This window comes from Capsicum annuum, chromosome 3 (assembly GCF_002878395.1).
Source record: "Capsicum annuum cultivar UCD-10X-F1 chromosome 3, UCD10Xv1.1, whole genome shotgun sequence".
Classification (NCBI taxonomy): domain Eukaryota; kingdom Viridiplantae; phylum Streptophyta; class Magnoliopsida; order Solanales; family Solanaceae; genus Capsicum; species Capsicum annuum.
This window is the reverse complement of record NC_061113.1, coordinates 269,024,918-269,043,622: the sequence shown is the minus strand read 5'-3', so window position 1 is coordinate 269,043,622 and position 18,705 is coordinate 269,024,918. Positions and strand designations below refer to the sequence as shown.

The 18,705-nt window shown below is 33.3% G+C and overlaps 2 protein-coding genes across 2 annotated transcripts; one reads left to right on the top strand and one right to left on the bottom strand.

Annotated features, from left to right (window-relative positions):
• Nucleotides 1-2,707: 2,707 nt before the first annotated feature.
• LOC107861767 (glycosyltransferase BC10) lies at nucleotides 2,708-6,375 on the top strand. The gene is made up of 2 exons (XM_016707137.2): nucleotides 2,708-3,932; nucleotides 5,568-6,375. The coding sequence occupies exons 1-2, from the start codon at nucleotides 3,411-3,413 to the stop codon at nucleotides 6,204-6,206; spliced, it is 1,161 nt and encodes a 386-aa protein (XP_016562623.1). The 5' UTR covers nucleotides 2,708-3,410; the 3' UTR covers nucleotides 6,207-6,375.
• A 390-nt stretch (nucleotides 6,376-6,765) lies between these two features.
• LOC107861766 (IAA-amino acid hydrolase ILR1-like 4) lies at nucleotides 6,766-11,185 on the bottom strand. The gene is made up of 5 exons (XM_016707136.2): nucleotides 10,700-11,185; nucleotides 10,279-10,407; nucleotides 9,203-9,517; nucleotides 7,684-7,812; nucleotides 6,766-7,358 (listed from the first exon to the last, which is right to left on the bottom strand). The coding sequence occupies exons 1-5, from the start codon at nucleotides 11,057-11,059 to the stop codon at nucleotides 6,951-6,953; spliced, it is 1,341 nt and encodes a 446-aa protein (XP_016562622.1). The 5' UTR covers nucleotides 11,060-11,185; the 3' UTR covers nucleotides 6,766-6,950.
• Nucleotides 11,186-18,705: the final 7,520 nt, after the last annotated feature.

Sequence of the window (18,705 nt, the reverse complement as noted above, 5' to 3'; positions counted from 1 at the left end):
ACTATGACTTCTTGTATAAGAATAAGGGTGATATTCGGAGTTGCATCAACTACAGGGATATTAAGTTATTGAGTCACACTATAAAGATCTGGAAAAAAGTGGTCGACCAGAGGTTGAGGAGAATCATGTCTATTTCGGAGAATCAATTTAGATTTACACCCGATCGCTCGACGATAGAGATAATAATTCATCTGATGCAGAGATTTATGGAGCAGTCTAGGAAAAGGAAGATGGACTTACACATAGTGTTCATCGACCTGGAGAGACGTATAACAAAGTCCCTATGGAGGTTCTTTAGAGATGGTTGGAGGTAACCAGGGTTCTGATGGTGTACATCAGATCTAGTAAGAACATGTATGATGGTGCGAAGACTTAGGTGAGGACCGCGGGAGTGGATTCAGAGCATTTTTCTATCTTGATAGGGTAGCACTAGGGATCGACGTTTAGTTCGTTCTTGTTTACGTTAGTGATGGATATATTGACGCGGAGTATTCAAGAAGAGGTGCATTGGTGTATATTATTTGCGGATGACGTAGTTTTGATTGATGAGATGCGGGGGTTTGAATGATAAATTGGAGGTTATGATAAATTGGAGGTTTAGAGACAAACCCTTGAATCAAAAGGGTTTTGGTTGAGTATGACTAAGATGGAGTATATGGAATGCAAATTTAATGACTTGAGCAGGAGGATGAGGTGGTGTAAGATTGAAATCCTAGGATGTTTGTAAGAGGGATAGTTTTAAGTATCTTGGGTCTATGATACAGGAGAATGGAGAGATTGACAAGGATGTCTCTCACCGTATTGGGGCAGATTGGATGAAGTGGAGGCTCGCCTCGGGAGTGTTGTGTGATAAAAAAGTTCCCCCAAGCTTAAACGCAAATTCTACAGAGTGACAGTCCGGCCGGCCATATTGTATGGAGCAGAATGTTGGCCAGTTAAGAACTCCCACATTAAAAAATTAAAGGTGACGGAAAGGAGGATGTTGCGTTGGATGTGTGGAAGTACTAGGGGAGATAGAGTTAGGAATGTGACTATACGGGAGAAGATGAGAGTGACTTCGGTGGAGAACAAGATGCGGAAAGTGAGGCTGAGATGGTTTGGGTATGTGATGAGGAGGGGCACGGATTCCCCAGTTCGTAGGTGTGAGAGGCTAGCTTTGGATGATTTCATGAGGGGTAGAAATAGGCCGAAGAAATACTGGAGGGAGGTGATTAGACATGACATGAAACAGTTACAATTTACTAAGGTCATAACCCCAGATAGGAAGGTATGAATGGCGAATTAGGTTAGAATGTTAGTGCGTGTGGGTTAGTCGTAGCAAGTAGTTAAGAGAGTTTTAGTGTAGCTGGGCTAGTCATCTCAGGGCTGTGTTCATAGATTTTAGTTAGGAGAGTTTGGGTGTGGTGAGTGTCTTTGGTTTGTGAGTGTATGATATTACTCTGCGGGTGTCGTATTTCTGTTATTCCATCCATCCTGTTGCATGTTTTACTACGACTTTGTTTACTATCCTTTGTCTTGAGATGGGGGTCTATCGGGAACAACCTCTCTACTTTCTCGGAGGTAGCGGTATAGACTGCGTACATTTTACTCTCCCCAAACCCCAGATGGGAATAGACTGGGTTTGTTGTTGTTGTATCCTCACTCAATAAATACAAAGAGAAATTAATATAATTTTAAAATAGAATATTATTAAACTGAGACCAAAAAATTAAGTAAAAATAATTTAATGCATGATCTTTTAATTTTTTTTCTTTTTTCAAAAGGAAATACTCTCTCCAATTCAACATAAATGAGTTGTTAAAATATGAAACACCTCTTCAGAAAAATATTCAAAATTCAAAAACATTAATCAAAAGGTAATTTATCATATTGCCCTTTTGATTCTAAAAGATATATTCTTAAAAGGAAAGATAATTTTTTTTTTGTCAACCAGAAAGACAATCATTATTTGACATTTAAAAGCTGTTGAAAACTCCATTAAAAGAAAGGTAATTTAAAAGAATATAATTACTATATTTTTAATTTTAAAAATTTATTCATTTTAAATACTAAATTGGATTAGAAGAATAATATTGTTATGTCCCATATTGATCATCTTACTAAAAAATAATTATTTCATATTACTCCTTTCATTTCGTTTTAGTTGGCCCTCTTACTTAAAATATCTGTTGCAATTTAGTTGTCCCTTTAATGAAATCAAGAAAATTTTATTATATTCTTTCAATATTATTCTTAATATTAAATGACTAATCAAAGTATATTTATTCAAATTTATATTTTTAAAACATAATTAATAAAACCAATTTGATAAAATAAATCTCCTAATTAATTTTTTTAATTAATGAGTGTGTCAAGTCCATAGGGACCAACAACATGAAATAGAGGGAATAGTTGGTCAGCATACTAAGTCAAGAAAATATTAATTAAAGTTTTCTAATATTATTCTTGCAGTCAACTATTCTTAAAAGTGTTCACACTTGTTTGCACAGTTTTTAACTTTTCTAAGAGGTGAATTAGTAAAATTATTTTTTAATTTATGATTTGTCAACTTACGTATGAAAAGAAAAATAATTAATTAATATGAAATGAAAGTATTATTATTTTAAAAATGATCGAAAATTTCAATTCCTAGACCCTCGGATCTGAAAAAAAAAAAAAAAACTTAGGAGACAAATCGACGTGGGTATTATAGTTATGTGATTATGCAAAATAAATGTTCATTACTACATAGGAGTTTTTCTTTATTTTCAATGCAAAAGCAGAATAAAGACAAATCTAATTACGCAAACATCTAGGTTCTTCCAACAACAATCAAAAACATACACCTATTCCTCTACCTTTCCTAAACAAGACAACTTCGATTACTGCAAAAAAAAAAAAAAAAACCTTCTCTCTTTATGTCCACGTTTAGCTAAGATGTCATCTACAACCTAAAGCTACACATTAACAATCTTGTTGTGTTAACAAGATTCTGTTTTTATTCTTTTTGGTCTCTGGATTATTCATTAAGATTTTGTTCCTTCAATCAAGCCCATACACTCTCATTTATTAAGCCTATAATTAAAAAGATTAGCTGAATTTTAGACTTTCTTTTTCCACCCCATGATATCTGTTTCATCATTTTTGGTCTAGTATTTATTTACTTGCCAAATCTTGGAATTTGAATTTCTTACTTTTTTTGATCTAGAGACACATCCACTCGCTTTGTATTGGATTTTCATGATATGGGGTTGAGATTTTATTGCCTACAAATACACTGTTTGGTTGATTCTATTATTTGTCTTGATTCTTGAAAATCCTTGCTTTTTAAAAAAAGTAAAATGCTGTGAACCACACAATATAGTAAAGCTCCTTTCAGCAAATTGGTGAAAAGAAAATCTTAAGAGTTTTCTTGAAGTGATTTTGTTGAAATGAAGGCAAGAATAGGGAGTCAAGGGTCATTGGAGGAGGGTAAAGATCCTGTTACTAAGGTGGTGAATCAGTGTAAGCCTTTACCCATAAGGTTACTTCAGTTTATATTGTTATTTTTGGGTCTTGGTATTGTATTTTCATTTGTTAGTGTGTATATGGTTCGATATTCAGTAGTGCAGAATGTAATTCCTATGGTACAATCAAGATTTCAGTCCTGTTCTCAACAATTTAGTTTAGAGAGTTGGATTAGGCCTCCATCGAATCTGTTGCATTCTATGAATGACACTCAGTTGTTTTGGAGAGCTTCATTTGTCCCTCGGATTAAAGAATACCCTTTTAATAGAACGCGTAAGATCGCGTTCATGTTCTTGACTAGAGGACCTTTGCCTTTGGCGCCGTTGTGGGAGAGGTTTTTCAAGGGGAATGAGAAGCTTTATTCAATCTACATTCATTCATTGCCATCATACAAACCTGATTTTCCACCTTCATCAGTATTTCATGGCAGGCAAATTCCTAGTCAGGTAAAATGAGCATACTCTTTTCCTTTCTAATTGTACACTATGTTCGAATTTGTTCTTGTCGTTCTGTGTAGAAAAAAATCAATTTTGCAATAGTTGCCACCCAAGTCCTACCCTTACCTAATGTATGTCTATTATGATTTTGGTATTCTAATATGTGGAACTGTCAAAAAGAATTGTTTTTTAATCTCTGATCAGATATAAATCCGAGGGTCTATTGGAAAACGGCCTCTCTACCTATGAGATAGGGGTAAGGTCTGGGTAAGCTCTACCTAGACTGTGGGATTATACTTGGTATGTTGTTGTTGATTAGATATAAATGCTTCCTCCTTGTACTTACTATCATACTATTTCTGTGTTTTTTGCCTTTTTGGGTTTTGTTGTTGAAGCAGATCTTGCATAGGATTCTAGCTATTTTTAAACTTATCTTAGTCTGTTATTGTACTGGGACTCTCTAAAGGTGAACTGTGTGTGTTATTTTCTCGTTTAGCTGTTCTTATAAGATCTCTGAATTCTGTACAAACTATTTAAGATTTAACCAGAGATTTCAGGGATAGTGGATGATACATGTTATTCAAAAGACCGTAGAAATATCCGGACACAATCATAGAAATACAAAGTTGGTAATTTTTTCTTCTTCTTCAATGTTTGTGGTTGTGGGATTCACCTAAGTTGTGCAAAGTTAGGACATAGGGAAAAAAAGTTTTTTGTTGTAGCTCATGATGTTACGACCTAGGTGGGCTTAGGTGATAAGCCACTGCCATTGTGTCGAACTTGAGGTGATGTCAAGATCATTGAAAGTTGCTTGCTTTTGCAGTAAAGCTTCAATAAGGGTTGAATTGATGAAAGTGGGATAAGAGGGTTCATCTGTTTGGTTTTCTTGTTATATGAGTTGGCCATTGTTGTGTTCATCCAGATGGTTTCTGAGTTTGTGACAGCTGATCTCCCATGTAAACCATTTAAACCCTTTCATCTCATTCAGAGCACTTACGTTTTTTGCTGGACTAGTGAATGCTGTATATGTTACCAGGGACAGTAATAATTGTTCTCCATTTTAGGAAGTTTGTCCCATGACATTAACTACCGAACCACATACTTTAATACAAATGCCCTGTTATTTACTGCAGAAATATCTTTCTTTTTTCCTTTTTTTCTAATTTATGCATGTATGATATTATGTTGAGACGTTTATGGCAACCATGACGGCGATGTATAGCTGAGATGTATTCCTCATATATCATAGGGCAGAACCTTTTAAGTTGCTCTGTGTGCTGTAGGCTCAGAAGATGTTAGGATAACAATAACCTGCTTTAGCACTCCCATCTTTTTTCTCTGATGTTTTAATCCTTGAAGAGGAGCCCATTTCTGAAGGGGTTATTTTCTTTGATAAAGCTGTAAGGAATATTTTCATACAGGTGTCCATGAGGGATGCTTCATATTTGCTAGACTAGTAGATTTACATGAGCTATTTTGGTATGTGTCCCCGAGAAGATGTTTGCGTACCTGTTAGTTTTTCATTTAGCTGCAATTAAGCAGTCCGTGAAGCCTAAGTTTTGTAGTATATGAGTAGTAGGAATAAGGAGACCGTTCTTGAAATAATAGGTCAATCTCATCATTCTATTGCTTCTTTTTGTGTAGGTGGCGGAGTGGGGAAGAATGAGCATGTGTGATGCTGAAAGACGGCTTCTTGCCAATGCACTGCTTGACATCTCCAACGAATGGTTTTTCCTCCTATCTGAGGCATGCATTCCTCTCCATAACTTCAAAGTTGTCTATCACTACATATCAAAATCGAGGTACAGCTTTATGGGTGCAGTCGATGAACCTGGACCTTATGGGAGAGGGCGTTACAATCCGAATATGTCACCTGAGGTTAACATCACTGAATGGCGTAAAGGATCACAGTGGTTTGAAGTTAACAGGAAACTGGCTGTTGACATTATTAAAGATGAGGTATACCACCCTAAGTTTGAGCAGTTCTGCAGACCAGCATGTTATGTGGATGAGCACTATTTTCCAACTATGCTGACCATAGAATCTCCGCGCCTTCTGGCAAACCGGACTCTCACTTATGTTGACTGGTCCAGAGGTGGTGCTCATCCTGCTACATTTGGGAAGGCCGATATTAACGATCAATTTTTCAAGAGAATTTCTGAAAGCCCAGCGTGTACATACAATGACCAGCCGACTTCACTTTGTTACCTTTTTGCCAGAAAATTTGCTCCTAGTGCTTTGGGTCCTTTATTAGAACACTCGACTAAGTTTTTGGGCTTCTGAAATTCAAAAATGCTTGTTCTTGAATAACTGAGGAAATTCCTAGCTAATTAGATCCGGTGATCGATCAAGCGTCATGCTTGCTATTAGATGCTTCAGCATGTAGAATGCTGGGTACATGATCTGATATGTTCTCTCCTATAATGATATTGTATTGTTGCCTTAATTTTTAGACTTGGAGGAACATGTTCAGTGAGGATTCATGCAACCGATCCAACTTGTTGGAACCCAGACATAGTTGTTTCAGGATTTTTTTTGCCCAAACCTATGAGCCTGTGCTCTATCCCGCTTTCCCTTAAATACCAGGCTCGTGCAACTGAGGCAGGTTTGAACTCGTATTGTGAATTCAGTCCACACATCTGGCACTGCATTTTTAACAGTCAGCTGAAGCCCGGATGTTTTCCAGCTATCATATTTATACGCTTGGTAGCACTTTGTGAACAAACTGACAGTCAAGTTTTCTGTAAGAAAGCTTCAGGCCACAATGACTTACCAACACAACGGAAGGTTGTCCATCGAGATCATGCTTAAATATGTTGGAATAAGTTTCAGGAAAAAGAAATTGCTACAAAATGTACCGCGTTGTCATTGCTGTTTAAGTAAATAATTGTTTCATAAACATTGACCTTTCTAAGTACGCAACTTGTTCCGGATTATACAGATTAAGCTACATTTGGCCAGTTCCAGCATTACATAAAAATGAACAAGGATCTATTTAGGTGCACATGCCTACAAAAGAGTAGCACCTTACAATTCATCATGATCATTTATACTTGAAGAAGGAACTTGTGGTTGTGCTTCGAGAAGATATCTAATAGCCAAAGATGCTTGAAGTGCAGCACCGAGAGGAAGTGCTTCCTCATTGATTTTAAAATAAGGTGAATGGACTGATGCTGGGATTTCATTTGTTTCACCTTGCATTCCGAGTAGGTAGAAGTAGCCAGGAATAACTTCCTGGTAAAACGCAAAATCCTCCGATCCCATTAATGGTTCCGTGTCTCTTACATGATCGTTACCTAGCATATCACCTGCAACTCTCTGGAAGTGTTTGTGCAAATTTTTATCATTCACGGTTGGAGGAAAGAAGGGTTTATTGTTTGTAAGAAAATCCACAGTTGCATTGCACCTCTGTACAGCAGCTTGCCCAACAATAACCTGCGTGAGAGGAGAATTTAGTGTGGCGACAGCATGGATAGACAGAATATGATAGTGGAAGCCAACTAAATCCAGGAAACAGAGAAAACTTTAGCATATTTTGCCATTAATATCGGGAAAAAATGTAAAGAATGTAGAGGCACAAAAGCATAAGGTTGGGCTTTGCAGTAAGATGATTGCGCAATTTCATTCCATATGCAGCATATAGAATGAAATACTTAACTAAAACCCTGATGAAAATAAAGAGAATTGCAAATAAAATGAAACATCCACAACTTTCTAGGCAACAGCTTGAGATACTGACTAATTCAAGAATTGACCCTACCTCCTCAATTCTCTGCCTAAGCTGCAGAAAGCTCTCCTTCGAAAAAGCCCGAAAAGTGCCACCAATGGTAACAGAGTCTGGAATAACATTAAATGCACCACCTCCTTGGAATTTAGCAACTGTGACCACCTGCAGATCATACTTTATGTCAAGTAAAACTACGTGACTAAGTTGGAAAATGAGAACAATCTGATGAGGAATGCGAATATTTATCTCAGGGATAACGTTTCCATATGCATCATAAATATAGGAAATTCACCATGTCACTTTTCAGCTGCAAAATGGGGTTTGTCTACCAATTAGGCTCTAGTCAAATATCATAAACCCAGGAAGTGTACCAGTTATTGCACAATTTCAGTGAGAGAGAGTTAAAAGTTCTTAAATAATCCTTCCATAGAATCATCTCATCAGATATGACATTTGGTTTCAAAACAGAAATCAGAACAGGGAGAAGAAACTTCACTTACTACGAATAACAAAGTTGAGTTTTGTCAAGGAAAGAAGAGATTCTGTCCCCCAAATTTCCAACAACCTTAAACAAATTCTTCTATCTTTGAATAGAATTCCATTTCCATCAAAAAGATAATACTATTTTTTTTTGGCTACGGCAGCAGGCAGCGACACGCCTCCTGATATTTCCACTTTTCATCCAAAAGAAATGGATATGACTCTTTAGTTTCAACATATGAATGATGAATCAGAACACGGAGAAGAAACATAACCTACTTCAGATAATTTCCAAACTTCAGATTTGTTAAGGAAAGCAACCCACTAATCTCTATTGAACTGATTCCTCTATCGTTGAGTATTCAATTACTTCTGCCCACGCACTTGGATGTTGTCTAGGAAATTCCATTTAAGTACTTCTATAAAGTTTTCCACTTTATATAGGACATCACCAGAATAGAAGATGCATATGGGGATTCAAAGCAAGGGAACCAAGGAGAGGGCCGTACGAGGTGATTGAGTAGCTTTTGATAGATTGCTTCCAATTTATATAATTGGACTCTCATTGAGGCTCAGAACGGGAAATTTTGAAGTTAATTTCACTTCTGTTTGACTAAAAAGTCGACAGACACGGGAACATTAATGTTGTCCAAGAAACTCGGTACAGGTGAATATTCAGTGTAAGCACACAAAGAGATCTTATTACCTCTTTTGGAGACCATAGGGTCATTGCAAATGTTTAAAATTATATCATGTTTTATAGGTACAGTCTACAGAGCAAAGATAAAGACACTTCTCTTGTTCACTCAAGCACATTAATTTGAATCTTGTTTGCATTTCATAGTTCTTTTGCTGGATAAACAATACCCAATCAAGGAGCGAAACCATGAAAAATTTCACTGAATTTGTCGTGGAGTTCAAACAGTGCAACTTCTTGATAGTGACTAGTGGCTACAGCATGCAAGATCCAGTGCAGCATAGGTGTTTGATCACAAAAACATATTAGAATTTTGTGGTGGTAAGCGAGGCTTATCCCTTGGGGAAGGGGGAGCGCATGGGGAGAGAAATATACCTGAGAATCCAAAGGATCAGCTTCTCGGGAAACAAGATGCTGTAAGCTGACAATTACATTTGATGCTGCCAGAATTGGATCTATCGAATGCTGTGGAATAGCGGCATGACCTCCTCTTCCACTAATTACAGCTTCAAAAAAACCACTTCCAGCCAAAAAGGGTCCAGACCTTGAAGAAACTTCACCCAGAGGAAAGTTGGGATTGACATGCAGGCCAAATATTGCTTCTACATTTTCTAGTGCTCCAGCATCTATCATTTTCTTGGCCCCACCACCTCCCTCTTCTGCTGGTTGAAAAACAAGAGCAACTGTTCCCTGTCAAAATTAGCCGACGAAATATCAGCTGCCAGAAAAGTATACATGACCAGAAAAAAAAAAAAATTGATGTGATCTATGCACTGAGGAGTGAGCTATGGATTCGTTACGAAAGATTTCTGGATATGGTATTTTCTATAAAGGTAATTTGGTTCACGAGCAAGCTTAACCTTTCCAGAAACTGAAGCAAATTAAAAAGCTTAGAAGATTCTCTAAAATATTTCCTTTGCTGATCAATAGAGCTTCTTAGTTCCTTTCATACACTGTGCAAAGTGAATCAAGGTTTAAGATTACATCAGACGCTATCTTCAGTATCCACCAGTCAGAATTAACAATTCCAAGCGGCTTTCATATGTAGAGAAGGTACACATGATTCCACTACTCATATCCATGGTAAAGAGAGGATTTTTTATTTTTCAACCTAAGACTGAGATTTCAATGTAAAGCGTTCTTCCCATGCAACGGCATCCTTTCACACCATATAAGTCTGCTCGTCTATCAGCCAAAAATCTGATTCCCTGGCCCCAACCCCCTTTTATCAAGCCTCAGGAAATTAGAAATGAATGCCAAATGAGACTTATCTTTCTCCAATCAATTACATTGACCTAAAACTCACCCAATGAATCAGAAATTCAGCATACATGCCGAACAATTAAAGTTCATTCACTCAATGGATAAGATGCAAAATCAGAAACAAGCAAAAAAAACAAATCTTGAGCAGACAAATCAAAATCGTGATACTACTAATACAAGAATCACACCTTCAAAATGATGTTCCGATGTTCTTGAAGAATCTTTGCAGCACCAAGAAGCATTGCAGCATGAGCATCATGACCACATGCATGCATTTTACCAGGATTCCTACTTTTGTGCTCCCAGTCCACCATTTCCTATTAAAATTAAGCAATAAAAACAATTGCTGCTTTAGCTAAAACAAAAGACACGAAACAATAATTTCTCCAAATTCATATTCAACTTGCTACTGCCTATCTGGTCATATCTAATCAGTCTGTCAAAAAAGGGCAGCCCCAAGCACTAAAGTTCTTAGGAAGAGCCGGACCACAAGAGTCTATGGTAGTTTCCACGGCTTAAACCCATGAACTCCTGGTCACGTGACAACAACTTCATCAATTACTCGAAGGCTCCCTTCGAATCAGTATAAAAAAGCATTTGATTTCAAACCTGCATAGGGAGAGCATCCATATCAGCTCTGATAGCAACAAAAGGGGGTTTTCCAGAACCAATAAAACCAACAATACCAGTAGTGGCAAAAGGGTATTTATATCTAATCCCCAAATTATCCAATTCTTGTCTAATAAGCTTACTAGTCTCTAATTCTTCATAACCCAACTCAGGATTCTCATGTATCTTTCTTCTAACCCCAACAATCCAATCAAAAACCTCATTTTTCTTGGTAAAATCAAGAAACTTACTAGGGATTTCTGATAGTTCCAAAGAACTCAATGGAGAATCTGAGCAAATGGGTGTTGATGAAAAAGAAACAAAAATCAAAACCAAGAAACCCCATCTGGAGAAATCCATATGAGAAGGGGAAAAAATGTACTGTAGTAGAAGAAAGAGCAAGAAAAAAGTGAAATGAAAAATATATTCAACTGTAGTTTTTCTACGCTCTTGATACTTTTTTTTTCTCCCTCCATTTCATTTTACTTATCACAAAAATTTAATTATATTTTTATTTTTATTTATTATTTTTAATATATCAAATATATATATAAATATTATAATAAAATAACTATGCTATTACTAATTATTTTTTTAACAAATATATCAAATTAAATTATAATAAATAAAATGAATAAAATATTAGCCTGATAACAGTACCCAAAAAGGAGAATATGACATCTAAGAGTATGCTCTAATAATTAATGAAGTGTATAAAAAGTCTTGAGGTAGCAAATCTCAATTAAAAAAAAAAAAAATAGGTGATTCATCTCTTTATTTTAAGTGGGCGTTTCGCATGTAAAAGTAAAAATTTTGAAGTTAGAATGAAAGTTATGTTTGTTTGTAGATATAATTGTAATTATTTTTAAACTTTTGTAAAATACTGAAAATTAAAAAAAAAGTGAAACAACTTTTTTTTATTCCTTTTACTTTGAAATTTAAATTCTCATACCCAACATCAATTTTGAGTTATATTTAATAGAAAATGAAATATTTCTTAAAACTAAAAAATTATGACCAAATGAATTCTAACTTTAATAAATTAATTATTTAATATTTATTACTAATATACGAAAATTGATTCAAATATTATGATCGTAAAACAAAAAAAAAAGAACGTGGAAAATATGGGAAAAATGAAATTGAGGGTATATTAATATTCCAAAATGGAGAGTCGTATTCTAATTCTTTATTTCGGCGCAGCAGTTTTCTGGCTACAGTTGATCTCACGTGCTTAATCCAAATCTCTCACGTGACTATTTTGCCAGCCGCTTTTCTTTTTTCTTCTCTTTTCTCCACCGTCCTTTTTTCTAAACTAGTACTGTATCAGAATTTATTTTGGCTCTACTTTTTTCTTTCCCCTGATATATCTTTAAAATTGTGAGTCTAGATTTATTTCAACAAATTGTATCTTTTGAAACTAGTTTTATATTTGTGTTAAAGATTGAGTCGTCAAAATTAAAGATAGAGAATAAACAAAGTTTTTCTTTTTTCTTTTGGATAAAAGAACGATTTTTATTGATGTTAAGCAGTAGACGAAGACAACAAGTTCACACTAGTAGACAAAAGAAAGGAAAAAATTATTTTGTTAGTTAGAAGTTTTTAAGGGTTCGAGAATTTTTATTCTAAAGATTCATTAAAGTAAAGATTTTGCTAGCTATATTTTTATTTGTAAGTTTCTCGTATTTATTTTTGAATTCTATTAAATTTAGGTTCATACTTGAACGTTTTATACTAAAAGATACTAAAAGATAAAACGCGATAACATAACGAAAAAATTTATTTCGACTCAATATCATTTAATATTATTTTGTAAAGTATTTCCTATTTTAATGTACCCCAAAAGTTATTGGCAGCTCGATAATCTTTATTTAAAGATTTAATAAAGTGAAACTTTTGCTAGCTATATTTCATTTATAAATTTCTTGTATTTATTTTTGGATTCTATTAAATTTAAGATTATATTCGAAAGTCTCATACTAAAAAATAAAATGCTTTTTAATAAAATAATTTTATATTTAAAGTTCGAACTAAAATATTTTGAATTTATCATTCCGTCGTAATACTTATGATCGAAAGATATCGAGTAGATACCAAGCTTCATTATTTATTACTCAATTATTTAATGCAGTATAAAGTTCCACTAATGATTCAAATATGTTGACATCATTGAGAGTCCCTCTCACCATTAGTTTTTTTTCGGGTTTTTTATTTAGTGTCCGATATTCGTATTGAAGTTTGATTAATTTGGATTCGCGCCGCGTAGGATCAAATTCTCTCTCACCATTAGTTTTTTTTTAATTTCCTATTCGGTATCCGATACCCATATTAATTTGGATTCGCGCTGCATAATATCACATTCTGAGGAAAGCGCTTCCTATCAAGGATTTTTTCATACTCCAAGCTCGAACCTGAGACCTCCAAGGAGGAGCATTCCTATTCGCTGCACCACATTCATTGGTGGTCCGCTCACCATTAGTTACGTATCTGTATATATTAATAATGACTCTTAAAATGATTGGAATTGATTCCTTTTTATTGACATGCTTAATTCTTAGAAGGGTGGAACGCATAAATTAATGTACTTCATATACATTTAATTCTGTAAATTATAGCAAGACAAGGTTAGGGAGCGGAAGGGTCGTGATCTGGATTAGGTGAAATGCATTAAGGGGGAGGATGACAGAGTTTTGATTAACAACGCCCTCAATAAGGGAAGATGACAGTCGTATTTCCATAGGCTCTTGAATGATGAGGGGGAAGAGGTGTTGTGTTAGGAGAGTTGGAGCATTCTGGGGAGTGTCGCGATTTTGTCTTTTATCGTCGATTTAGGTAGAGGGGCTCACTGAGGCTATTCGCAAGATGCGAAGGGGCAGGGCGATGGGGCCCGACGAGATTTTGATGGATTTTTGAAAGTTTTCTGGCGGGGCAGGGTTGAGGTGGCTGACCAATTTGTTTAACAATATTTTCAAGTCAGCAAAGATGCCCGAGGCGTAGAGATGGAGCACGATGATTCCTCTGTATAAGAACAAGGGTGACATTTAGTGTTGCAACAACTACCGGGATATTAAGTTGTTGAGTCACACGATGAAGATTTGGGAGAGGGTGGTGGAGCGGATGTTGAGGAAGTTTGTGTCTATTTTGGAGAACCAATTTAATTTTATGCCTGGTCGCTCCACAACTGAGGCAATTCACCTTGTGCGGAGACTGATAGAGCAGTATAGAGAGGAAGAGGGATCTTCACATGGTGTTTATAGACCTAGAAAAGGTGTATGACAAGGTCCCTAAGGAGGTTCTTTAGAGATGCCTGGAAGCGAGGGGGGTTCTGGTGGCGTACATCAGAGCGATTAAGGACATGTATGAGGGGACAAAGACTTGGGTAAGGACAGTGAGAGGAGATTCTGAGCATTTTCCAGTCTTGACAGGGTTGCACCAGGGATCAACTCTTAGTCCGTTTTTATTCGCTTTAGTGATAGATGTGCTGACACGGAATATACAAGGCGAGGTGCCTTGGTGTATGCTTTTCGCGGATGATATAGTTTTGATTGATGAATCGCGACAAGGGGTTAATGATAAGCTGGAGATTTGGAGAGAAACCCTGAAGTCTAAAGGTTTTCGGTTGAGTAGGACCAAGACGGAGTACTTGGAGTACAAGTTTAATGACTCGAGACTTGAGAAGGAGGTGGTAGTAAAGTTGGATTCTCAGGCGGTTTGCAAGAGGGATTGTTTTAAGTATCTCGGGTCTACGATTCAGGATAATGGAGAGATAAATATGGATGTCTATCACCGTATTGGGGCAGGTTGGTTGAAATGGAGGCTCACTTCGAGAATTTTATGCGATAAGAAGGTGCCCCCAAGCTTAAAAACAAATTCTATAGAGTTGCAGTCCGGCCTGCTATGTTGTATGGAGCGGAGTGTTGGCCGGTTAAGAATTATCATGTCCAAAAGTTAAAGGTGATGGAAATGAGAATATTGTGTTGGATGTGTGGATTCATAAAGGCAGATAATGTTATGAATAAAAATATTCGGGAGAAAGTGAGAGTGGTATCAGTGAAGGATAAAATACGGGAAGTGACGTTGAGATAGTTTGGTCATGTGATGAGGAGGGGCATGAATGCCCCAATTCGTAGGTGTGAGAGGTTGGTCTTAGAAGGTTTCAAGCGGGGTAGAGGTAGGCCAAAGAAATACTGAAGAGAAGTGATTAGACGTGATATGGAGCAGTTACAGCTGACTGAGAACATGACCCTGGATAGAAAGATATGGAGGAAAAACATTAGGATAGAGGGCCAAGGGTGTGGTTGAGTTGTAGTCAGTGGGTAGGGGATTTGTGGTGTCCTTTGTTTGGCCTTTGTTTGGCAATGTACTTTTTGTGGATGTCGTATCTATGCTATTTTATCATGTTCTATGTTTTTTATGTTTTTTTGTATACTGCCTCTTATACTGCCTTTTATCTTGAGCCGGGGGTCTATCGAAAATACTCGTTAGAGGTAGTGGTATGGACTGCGTACACTCTACCCTCCCCAAACCCCACTGTGTGGGAATATACTGGGTTTGTTGTTGTTGTAAATTATAGCAAGACATAGTGATATATTATACATTTTTACGTGGAATGATCATTACAAATTTCTATTATACAGAAGAGGTGGTTTCGACCACCTCTCATGCAATTACCAAAAAACCCCTCCACTCCCATTTAATTACATACTATGTCCCAATATATAATAATTCTGCTGTTTCATCGTAATGATTTAAATACTTAATATATTTTATTAATTTATATTAATTAACTATAACTACATATTGAAAGTAATTTTTTTATCTATTTAATTGATTATCATGTTCAAAACTAATTTGTTACCACGAATCACAATTAATAACTTAAAATATTTAAAAGACATATAGAAGTTTTATTGACTCTCATTATTTTAGCAATGCCACATAAATTGAGATAAAAGAAAAAGTAATAATTAACAACTTAAAATATTTCAAAGATATATAAACATTTTAGTTGATTCTCAACATTGTATCGAAGCCACATAAATTGGGATACAAGGAGTAAATATATTATTTGATAATTACGTAAAAATTATTATAAATCACAATAATTAACAAGTTAAAATACTTTTTTAAAAATAGATAAAAGTTATATTCAACTCTCAAAATTTTATCGGTGCACCATAAATCATGACAAAATAAAAATTTATCTTAATTAATTGCAACTAAATATTTAAAGTAAATCAATTTTATTATTTTAATTGACTTTTATATAGAAAATTAATCTTTAAATTTATTTTAGTAAATTTAAATTTTAAAATTATTTTTTTCTTATATAGAAATACTAATATTTAAACTTAACTTTAAATTTTTAAAGTACAAAATTAATAAATTTAATTTAATAAAATAAATTTCTAATGAATATTTTCTTAGAATTTGTGTTGGGTCAATATGTATCAAGTTAAAAAGAAATAAAGAAAAATATATAGTAAAATTTTATTATTGCGAAAGATAAATATAATGCACTATCCAATACTATTTAATAATATCATATTTTGCATATGCAAATATAGCATCCCATATTTAATTAATATACTATTTTGGTGAATTATCGATGATTACTATTGTATATAATAAAATTATATTAATTTTTATAGTAATAACATAATCAACTGCTCTTAATTAATTATTATGAGTCATCTAGGTATTAAGAAAATAAATAATATTTAATGAAAAATAAAATAGACATAAAATGTGAAATTAACTCTTAATGTTTTAAATTAAATTTTCGTCTTTCAAACGATGATTTTACTATATCACTCCTTATTATAAGTCATTTATGTATTAGAAAAATAAGAATAACAAAATGATATGTTAACATAAAATATTTGATTGACTATCAAAATTATATGAGTGCTACATAAATTGGGACGGGACAGAAGAAGATATAAATCAACATATATTATTTGAAAATAAAATAAAAAGTACTGTAAATAATAATAATTAACAAAAAAAATTTAAAAATTGACTGATTTCTGCTGCTTCAATCATGATTTTAATGTATTACCTACAATTAATTATTATAAGTCACTTATGTATTAAAAAATTAATATTATTTAATCCATGATTTTATTTTATGTATATATATACTATGAATAAAAGTTTTCATGATATTTTTTTTAAAAATAAAAATTACTACATATACTCAAAGGGCAAAAGAGTAAAAACACACAATAGATAAATGTAGAGACACACAATAGATAAATGTAGAGAAATCAAGAAACACCAAATAGATTATTAACATTTATAACATTCAACACATTTCTAAATGTTTTCAAATTCTTCTTGAATCAACACATACACATAATAAAAATAATAAATAATAATAATTACATTTTACTATATCACTCCTAATTAATTATTATGACCATTTAAGTATTATGCCACATAAGTTGAAATAGAAAAAATATTATAAATCACAATGATCAAAAATTTAAATTATTTTAAAAAATATAATTGGCTATCGTCAACACAAAACTCTGGACAAGGAGAGTAGCATATATTATTAAAAAATCACATAAAAAGTATTATAAATTACAATAGTTAACAACTTAAAATATCTAAAAGCAATTTAATATGTTATATATTTCAAAAAAAATTACATGAAAAATACTAGAAATCACAATAATTAACAACTTAAAAAATTTAAAAGATATAAAAGGGTTGACTCTTAAAATTATATAAGTGTCACTAAAATTGGAATAAAAGAAAAGTATTATAAATCACAATAATTTAGAACTTAAATTATTTTTAAAAAAATATAATTGACTATCAATGCCATAAAAATTTGGACAAGAAAAGTAACGTATATTAATTTAAAAATTACATAAAAAATATTATAAATTACAATAGTTAACAATTTAAATTATCTAAATACATATTAAAATAACATATGTTGACCTTATGTTAGATTTCGGATGAATCCTAAAAAATATATGCAATCTTTTTATTAAATTTTTTTATTTAAATATATCAAGATTGAAAAGATAAGTAAATATCTTAATATTAGATCTGTGCTGACACGGGTCATACTCCTCTAGTTTAATATAATTCATTCAAATCCTTAAAACTGGGAAAGAATAGATATTGTGGGTTATAGTTTTTAATATAAGTCAAAACGACTAAAAAAATATGTAGTAATTTGAACACTGTAAATTATTTCAATAACATTGTAAAATTAAATAGAAATCTTATTATGTTTGTTTAGACGCTTTACGAAAATATTTTGATCCTATATGATAATTTAGATAAAAGTTATTTAAAATAGAAGAAAACTAATAATAAAAATGTCCACACATATATATTTTTAAAGAATTTACCCCCCCGCCCCCCCGCCCCTCCAAAAAAAAAAAGAGCTCTACTGAGGTCCACAATTTTTTGTCGGTTAACCCTTTTAAAAGATTAGATGATTTATTTTTTTTCTCTCATAAATTAAAATTGATGAATCTATTAAATTATAATCTAAATATTCTTTTTGAATAAATTGAAAATCTTAGTATGAAATATTGGATCACGATTTAAAATTGTGTAGATATCAAAGCTCTGTTAAGACCCAAGGGCAAAAACTATACATTTGAAAATAGGGACAATATATAAATGTATAAATAATATAAATTTCAATCCTATTAAATTTATTTCCCTTCTTTACCTATTTCTTAATTAAAATTTCTCTCTCCTTATTCTTATACATAACTTAATCATTATATAAATAAAAAAACTATTTATATAAAAATCTATTTCCGACGTTTTAAAAGGAAATTAACTAATCTTTCCTTTTATCAAGGTCACAATTAACGCTACTACAACAGTTGTACTATTTTAAATTTTTAAAACAACAAAACATAAAAAGAAAATCAACAAAAAATAATTTTGTGTGATAAGTGATATAGTTAAGTTGTTACTTTATGTATTTTTTAGTATATAAATAGTAATCAATTAAAAATAAATGAGGG

Coding starts and splice junctions, on each gene's coding strand:
- LOC107861766 (XM_016707136.2), bottom strand. CDS start 11,059: ATGGATTTCTCCAGATGGGGTTTCTTGGTTTTGATTTTTGTTTCTTTT. Junction 9,518..10,278: donor ATCGGAACATCATTTTGAAG/GTGTGATTCTTG, acceptor TAATTTTGACAG/GGAACAGTTGCTCTTGTTTT. Junction 7,813..9,202: donor CTGATCCTTTGGATTCTCAG/GTATATTTCTCT, acceptor TATGATCTGCAG/GTGGTCACAGTTGCTAAATT.
- LOC107861767 (XM_016707137.2), top strand. CDS start 3,411: ATGAAGGCAAGAATAGGGAGTCAAGGGTCATTGGAGGAGGGTAAAGAT. Junction 3,933..5,567: donor GCAGGCAAATTCCTAGTCAG/GTAAAATGAGCA, acceptor CTTTTTGTGTAG/GTGGCGGAGTGGGGAAGAAT.